The sequence below is a fragment of the Pinus tabuliformis genome, chromosome X, assembly GCF_031772625.1.
Source record: "Pinus tabuliformis cultivar Carrire ecotype Pingquan chromosome X, CPIR1, whole genome shotgun sequence".
Lineage (NCBI taxonomy): Eukaryota > Viridiplantae > Streptophyta > Pinopsida > Pinales > Pinaceae > Pinus > Pinus tabuliformis.
Window position 1 is genome coordinate 867,656,694 of NC_142308.1, and position 8,915 is coordinate 867,665,608.

General features: G+C 39.7%; 1 protein-coding gene across 1 annotated transcript; it reads left to right on the plus strand.

Moving 5' to 3' along the window:
- The first annotated feature begins 2,731 nt into the window (after positions 1 to 2,731).
- On the plus strand, positions 2,732 to 3,346 carry LOC149142457 (uncharacterized). The gene has a single exon (XM_089451488.1). It carries the CDS (start codon positions 2,732 to 2,734, stop codon positions 3,344 to 3,346), a length of 615 nt encoding a protein of 204 aa, XP_089307614.1.
- The last annotated feature ends 5,569 nt before the right edge of the window (positions 3,347 to 8,915 follow it).

An 8,915-nucleotide genomic window follows, 5' to 3' on the forward strand; every position in this document is an offset into this window, starting at 1 on the left:
TCCTCTAAATGCCCCTCCTAAATCTACAGACCATGGGGGAAAATCTGATGCAGAAGGGTTTACCAAAGTTGCTAATAGAAAGAAGCATAACAAAAAACCCCCTACAGCACCAAAAAATGTAATACCATCCTCTGATGCACCATCCTCCAGCAACAGTTTTGACCTTCTGTCAAACCTAGATATGCCAGAATCAGATCCTTCCATTATAGCTAAGACAACTTCTGCGCCATCCACCAAACTTTTTGTTGTACCTACCCCTAATGATGCTAGTAAACCATCATTAGCAAATTCCGCAACCAACAACCTCGCAACCTATCCCCCTTCAAGATCAGAACAAAGCCCTTTGGTCCGCAAAAGGAATGGACATTGACAACTTGTTGACAGACCCACTCAACACAACCCACCACATGGATGAGAGCAGTCAACAAAGTCTCATGGAAGAAGAATTTGAAAGCTTTGATTTAGGAGACCTAGACATCTTCAGTCTAGAACAAGCATGCAAGAAGAAAGAGTTCGACAAAATACCAGATAGGCAACTTGAAAATTTGGAAGTAGTACTCTCAAGAGTGCACCAGCACAACACACTGGGCATACAACAAGGAAGCAGTTGGGATGGGAAACACATTACCAAAGATGGGAAGAAAAGAGGCAGAAAGACAGATTTACAATGCACAATCCTCATTGGGGAAATGCTAGTGGAGTCCGGAAGGTGCTCCAAGTTGACTAAATACTACAGATCTTTATCTACTGGTCAACCATGAAGCTCATCTCATGGAATGTTCGCGGACTTAACAGTCCCAGGAAATACAGGATGATAAAGAACATGATACAGCATGAAAAACCACATATTTTCTTCATGCAAGAAACAAAATGTAATACTAGCACATTAGCTTCCATTTTATCCAAAGCCTAGTCGGGATGCCAAACTGTCACGGTAGATGCAACAGGAGCTTCGGGGGGGCTTGCTATAGCCTGGAACATCTCCCTCACAGACTTCCATGCTTCTCATAATTTTATCCAAGCGACTTTTCACATCATCGGCACCAATATACATGGTCACTTGACAAATGTATACTTCCCTCAATATACTATGCAAAATAATACGCTGCTAAAATCACTGGAAATTCTCAATTCCACAAGAACACATCCACTTTGGCTCACAGGCGGTGACTTCAATATGATCACTCGGCTGGAGGAAAAAAAAGGAGGCAGAAGGAAGCTGGACAGTGAAAGTAGCAGCTTCAAAGAATACATTCAAAATAATTGGCTAATTGATTTACCATTTGATAATGGTCTTTTCACATGGAATAACAAAAGGATGGGCTCTCAACAAATCTCATCTAGGTTAGATAAACACCTCATCTCAGATAACTCTTTACATCTAGGAGGCGATATTACCGCCTTAATACTGCCCATTTCCGGCTCATACCACTGGCCCATTTCCCTACAATGGACGAGCCCTGGAAATTCAAATAGGAAACCATTCAGATTTGAAACTTTTTGGCTCACTCACCCTGATTTCAAAAATATGGTCAAATCAACTTGGGAGAGCTTTATTCCCTCTGGTGGCTCAACTATGTATAAATTCCAGCAGAGGTTGAAGCATATCAAAAAGCAAATCAAGTACTAGAATCACACCACATTTGGTAATATCTTTCAAGATCAAAAAGTGCTCGAGCAAAGTATGATAGAACTACAGCAGAAGATCATTACAGGAGGCAGAACTGAGACTTTAGAAAGTAAAGAACAAGCTCTTCTCACACAATTGGAAGAAAGAAGGAAACACAAGGAAATGCTCTGGAATCAAAAGTGAAGAATCAGATGGTTAAAAGAAGGGGAAAGAAACACCAAATTCTTTCACCGCACAACTATCCAAAGAAGAATGAATAATACCATTTCACATATTCAAAATCCACAGGGAGAGAAAATGGAGACACAGGAAGATATTAAGAGAGAGCTTACTAATCACTTCAAAACAGTACATCAAGAGCCGCCTATAGATAGACAGCTTGCAATAAGCGCAATTCTCCAGCATATTCCTAGAATTATAATAGAAGAGCACAATCATCTCTTGTTGCGATCGGTTACTATGATGGAAGTAGAATCAGCTTCAGATCAATTGAAAGATGGGAAGGCTCCAGGACCTAATGGCTTCACCTCAAACTTCTACCATTGCTTTTGGGATTTAATAAAAGAGGAAGTCTGGAATGTGGTAGAAGAATCACGAGTTATGCATTGGCTACTTCCTTCTCTCAATGCAACATTCATAGCTCTCATCCCCAAAGAAGATCAGCCGAGTACTCCGGAGAAGTTCAGGCCCATCGCTCTATGCAATGTCATATACAAAATCATTTCGAAAGTCATTTCCAATCGCCTCAAACCACTTCTCCCTCTTCTCATTTCACCGAAACAATCTGGCTATGTTGAAGGATGTCAAATCTTGGATGGCATCATATTGACTCATGAAATTATTCATTCCTTAAAGAGCAACAAATAGGCAGGTATGCTTCTTAAAATCGATCTTTCTAAAGCTTTCGACAAACTAAGTTGGACCTATATAAAACAATTGCTTACTGCCTTCGGCTTTAGCCTGACCTGGGTTAGATGGATTATGAATCTCATATCATCCCCCTTCTGCTACATCCTAGTTAATGGAATCCCCTCCAAACCCTACTCCCCATCCAGAGGAATTCATCAAGGTGACCCTTTATCCCCCTTCCTCTTTATTATTATGGCAAAAGTTCTGGGTCGCCTTATAAAGAATGCTATTCAATCTCACAACCTCAGAGGCATATCTGCCCATGGAACCTCTACTATAATTCATCAACAATTTGCTGATGACAATATGTTATTCGGACATCCTTCTGTCAGTGAAGCCCGTACCTTCAAAGCTCTGCTAGAAACCTTTTCAATGGCCTCAGGAACCACCATTAATACTGCCAAATCTCAAATTTTCTTTTTCCACACTCCACCCGCCACTCAAAGAATAATCACTAGAATCATAGGATTCTCACAAGCTAAACTTCCATCCAAATATTTGGGTGCTCCACTGATAGATTCAGCCTTAAAGCATGCATCCTGGCAACAACTCATTGAGAAAATCAAAAGTTGCTTATCGTCCTGGACCTACAGAACTCTCAACATGGCAAGCAGGCTCATTCTGATAAAGGCAGTTTTACAATCCATGCCTCTTTATCTCTTCTCAGTTCTTGCAGCACCGAAATGGGCACTCAAAAAGATCAAGAATTTGCAACGCAACTTTTTATGGGGCTCCACAGGGAAAAACCGTAAATGGGCGTTAGTAAAATGGGTCACAGTCTGCACACCAAAAAAGCAGGGGGTCTAGGATTGCGAGACCCGCAACATAGTAACACATTAATGGGCGCACGAATATGGTGGCAGTGGGTTTCAAGCCCACATAAGCCATGGGCCCAAATATGGACTGCAAAATATGCGAACAATCGTCCGTAGGAAGAGATGATTAGAATAACCACTACAAACACAGGATCTCTAATCTGGAATGTAGCAAAACAACATAGAGGGCTAATACAAAAGCACGGCTTCTGGGAGATACACGATGGGCGAATTGCACGTTTTTGGATGGACTCATGGCAACAGAGGCCAAAAATTGCAGAAATCCTTCCCCCTATTGATGGAAACAACATCAACCAGACTGACCATGTAGCACACTACTGGACTCAAAGTACCAATCAAGGCTTTAGGCAATGGAAACCTATTGAACAAATAATACAACATGAAACTGAAGCCTATAACTTGGATCTACACAAAGAACTCACCAGCAGGAAAATCAGATGTACTAATGGAAAAGATGTTTTGAGATGGGGCTACACCCCTAGGGGAACATACACAACAAAAGAAGCATATAAGCTAATGCTCCAAACACAGGAACCAGTTGATCCTGCTTGGACTCGTCTCTGGACTACAGGAATATGGCCCAAAATCTCTACCTTCACTTGGTTGCTCTATCATCAGATAATTCTCACTTGGGATAATTTAATTAAAAGAGGATTCCAGGGACCCTCTTATTGTCATAATTGTCAAAAACAAGGAGAAACTATTCAACATCTCATGGACTCCTGCTACATGGCTAACCAATTATGGGAAAAACTCACCTTCAGATGTCAGAGACCTTGCAGAATCTTAGGGGATATCAAAGGCACTATCCGCAATTGGCCCCCTACGCCATATAAAAGCAAACTTCTAAATGCACTATGGACAATTCTCCCGGGCTTCCTTTTCTAGACAATTTGGAAGGAAAGAAACAAAAGAATTTTCAAAAATCAAAGCACTACTTTGGAGATCATTTGGACCAATTTATGTCAGAATATTCAAGAAACCCTAGCTCTCCAATAGTGGAGTGTTGAGGACTTTCCCACTCAGGCACAGGAACAGAGCATATGGGACAACTGGAAATTAAAGCTCCCACAGGTTCAAATTGATCCCAACAAAGCAAGCATTATCAACAAGCATCCATCACATTGGAACCCCCCTCCAACAAAAGTGATCAAACTAAACTTTGATGGGGCCTCAAAAGGCAACCCAGGCAAAGCAGGACATGGTGGAATTTTCAGAGATCAAGAAGGCTGACCATTGCTAATCTACTTTGGTTCAATTAGATGGGACATGAATAACTCTGCAGAACTGGAAGGATTGTGGCAAGGTATGAACTTAGCACATCAACACAATTTTCATCCTATGATAATAGAAGGGGACTCCCAAATTCTGATACATATGGTTACCCAAATACAACTGGGAACCACAGCTTTGAGAGTCGCTACCAGCTGGAGACTAGCGGCCAGACTCGAACTAATAGAGAAATACATGAAAAAAAGATGAGCTACCAACTTCATTCACGTCAAAAGAGAAAAAAACAAGGTGGCCGATCTTTTGGCAAACGTAGGAGTTGAATATGATCAGGTCCTACAATCTGGAACAATCAATATTTTACATGACCAATCTCAATTATAAGTCTACACTGACCTGGTGCACAAGGAAGCACATCTCCTGGATGCGGGTGCTCAGCAAGGACAATGAGGTGGCGGCCAAACGGAATGGCATGTGGCCAAACCACATGGCCCTCTATAATCTAGCACACTGGTCTAAAAATGACATTAACAACAGCCATAAATGGCATTTAAGGGGGTGCCGTCTCCAACCTGTCTGCAACCACCCACCTCGGCTCCATGCAAAAATGAATTCTGGTGCTGCTCTCACCACTGCACCTGTCCATCATCCTCTGCCTCTGCAATGCCTCTACCCTCAAGCTGCTGCTTCACCCAGCTCTCGCACTACCATCGGGAGGCACTGCCACCTCCTCTGCTGCATTGACTTAGGCCCGGGAATTCACTTCACCTAGAGCCTGGCTTGCCATTTCGTCTTCCACTTAGCCTCTGCAGCTAGTCCCTCCTTAGAGCCGCCCATAAATTATACTGAGCCTCTGCATCACTCTGAGCCCAATTCCGGAAGAAATTCTCAAACTTCTGGCGCCAACATGCCGAGAATGCATCATCGTATGCGCAGTCGCAGGGGTGGAAGCAGAGGAAGCTTGGCTCGTCCCCAACGTTCCCTGGTTTCTGACTCTACTTCCTCTCTGGCCCAGCAGATATCAGGGTGCTACCCAAACACCCGCAGTGGCAGAGGCCGCTCTCAACCTCACCGCCTCCATTTGACGCCCCCTGCCTCGTCTCCCAGCGGCATTCCTTCCATTCCTGCTTCGCCCCCCAGGGGCACTCCTTCCAATCCACAGCCGCATCTCCATTCCACCCAATTCACCTTTCGTTCATCCATGAACAGGCCCATCATCACTGCCACTATCTCCATCAGCTTTCACGAGACGGAGCAAGAAATTGAGGGACAGGCCGCTGAAGGTGGTGGCCACACTGGAGCAATTGAGGAGCAGGCCACTGAAGGTGGTGGCCACACTAGAGCAGATTTGGACATGGCTCAGACGAGCACCCACGGAGCAGGGACACGGAAAACTGAGAAGGAGACGGGACAAACGGAGAAGAAGGTGGACCAGGACCAGCATGCAGGAGAAGATATGGATCCTTACTGCTGTTTCATTGAGGAGGAACAACTGGCGCAACAGGCAAACAACACGGAGGCTTCCCAACAGGCAAGTGTCGACATGGAGGAGTACAGGTGTTTCATCGTGGAGGAACACTCGTCGTCACCACCTCACTCCTAGTCAGCCACTCTGCTTGCCACGTGTTTGCCACATAGCCTGCCACACGTAAGTTTTTCTCAGGTATTTTTATCGGGAATTCTACTTCCTAGTTTCTTAAATGGGGTTTCGGAAAAACTGATGGTATTATGTTCCTTGGTTGGTTTCTATTTCATCTTGGAAAACTGATAAACAATTGTGCGCAATTTCCAGTTTCCCCTGCGTGGGCAGAAAGTTAAATTTTGCACTCGTTTTTTGATTCAGACTGGTTTCCCATTATGGGCAGTCCAGACTCAATTTCTGTTGTTTTTTGCCATCACTCAGGCATGGATATGCACAGGCTAAGGCCTTAGTATACAATATTTTTTCAGTAATAGAATTAGCCTAACTTAGAAAAAAATAAATAAATGAAATTATTAGTTTTGCAAACACAATAAAGGAGTTGTGTATTAAAAAACCTGGAAGAAAAAGAAAATAAATACAAAAGTGAAACTTATAAGAAAAAAGCAGAAATTATAATGGGAAAAACTACAATTGAAAAAGTGAAACTTAGATCAAGGAAGTCCCATTGCAAAGAATCACATCAATAATGTTGAAATCCCAAATGCATTTATTGGCTTAGGTGAAACTATAAATGACATGACAAAAGGTACTGTGGATGAATTAAGATTGACTAGTATTCAACACAATCCTATATTGCAATTAAAAGATGCGTTTGTTATCAAACTAGAGGGTATATTATAAGATGTACTTGTATCCCTAGATTCATGGGAGTATCCAATTGATTTCATGATATTAACTCCAAAGACTAATCTAGGAGGTCATCCATTGATACTTGGTAGGCCATGGTTAGCCACGACTGATGCATTTATTAGTTGTAGATCTGGTGATATGATTATTTCTAATGAAAATGCAATGAAAAAGTTTACATTATACCCACCAACAAGAGCAATAAATAAAATAGAGAATGAAGAATGGATTGAAGATGATGATGAATATTATGAAAATATTAAATCAGTTATAACTATCTCACAAAATGATGAGGAAAATCAATTAATGAATCTTATGAATAATCATGATTTTTCTCAATATTTTCAACAAAATTATTGTGTGCATATGTTAGATCAAAGTTTTCAAGAAAATTGTAGTATTGAATACTTTTCATCTTGACAATCCAAGCTATCATTAAATTCAATGGAAAATTTTGGCAATACTCTTGTAGAGATTAACCCAAGAAAAACATTAAACATCAATAATAACCTAGAGGAATTTCAAAAAGAACAATTGATTAAGATGTTGCAAAAACATTCCTCTGCATTTGCATGGGAATATACAAACATGAAAGGAATCAATCCAAATACTTGCATGCATTATATATATATATATATATATACGAGATAATGTCAAATTTGTAAGACAACCTCAAAGAAGGATGAATCCTAATCTAAGGAAGAATGTTAAAGAAGAGCTACAAAAATTTCTCAATGTAAACTTCATTTATTGAATTTTAGATAACCAGTGGATCTCACCATTCGTTATTGCGCCAAAAAATTGGAAAGTGGATAGTTTGCATAGATTATAGAGAATTTAATAAAGAAACTTTGAATTATCATTTCTCATTACCCTTCATTGATCAAGTTTTAGATACATTAGCATGAAAGAAATGTTTATTTTTTCTTGATGGTTTCAATGGATATAATTAGATTTAGATTGCATTGGAATATCAATATAAGGCAATGTTTACATGTCCATGGGGTACGTATGCTTATAGAGTACTTCCTTTTGGATTGTGCAATGCACCTACTACATTTCAAAGAGCAGTATTGGGTATTTTTTTCTGACTTGATCCATGATTGTGTAGAAGTATATATGGATGATTTTACTGTTTATGGGATTTTTTTTGAATAAGCTTGAGAAAATTTGGAAAAAGTCCTTGTTAGGTGCCAAGAAGCTAATATTTCATTAAGTGATGATTTTTTTTATGATGTTTAATGAAGGAATTGTTTTGGGACATCATGTTTCAGGTTTTGGAATTAAGGTGGATTCATCAAAGGTTGAAATCATCTCCAAAATTTCAGTGCCTAAATTCCAAAAGGATGTTCGAAGTTTTCTTAGATTCCTAAGTTACTATAGAAGATTTATAGAAAACTCTACAAATATTTCCGCACCACTTTTCAAATTACTCACCAAAGATTGTGAATTTCATTGGGATTTTGATTGTCAAAAAGATTTTGAATTGTTGAAACAAAATATTTTTGAGGCACCCATTTTAAGAGGGCCAAATTGGTCCCTTCCATTTCATATTTCTATTGATGCCTCAAATACAACTTTAGGGGTTGTGTTAGGACAAAAATACTTAACTCCTTATGATATATACTAAACAAGAAAAAAATTAACTCTTACAGAGTTGAATTATACACTCACAAAAAATATTTATTACCAGTTGTTCATGCTATCAATAAGTTTAGACATTGATCATTTTGCTATTATATATATTATGAATAAACCAATAAATAATGGAAAAAATACTTGATGGCTTTTACTATTTTACGAATTTAATATTACCATTTTAGATAGGCATGGAAAGGAGAACACAGTTGTTGATTTCCTTTATAAGATGCAAAATGATATTATTAACATTCCTATAGTAGATAATTTTCTTGATGAATATATTTTTGCAATATCTACTAAAAATCCTTAGTTTGCATATATCGTTAATTATCTAGCTATA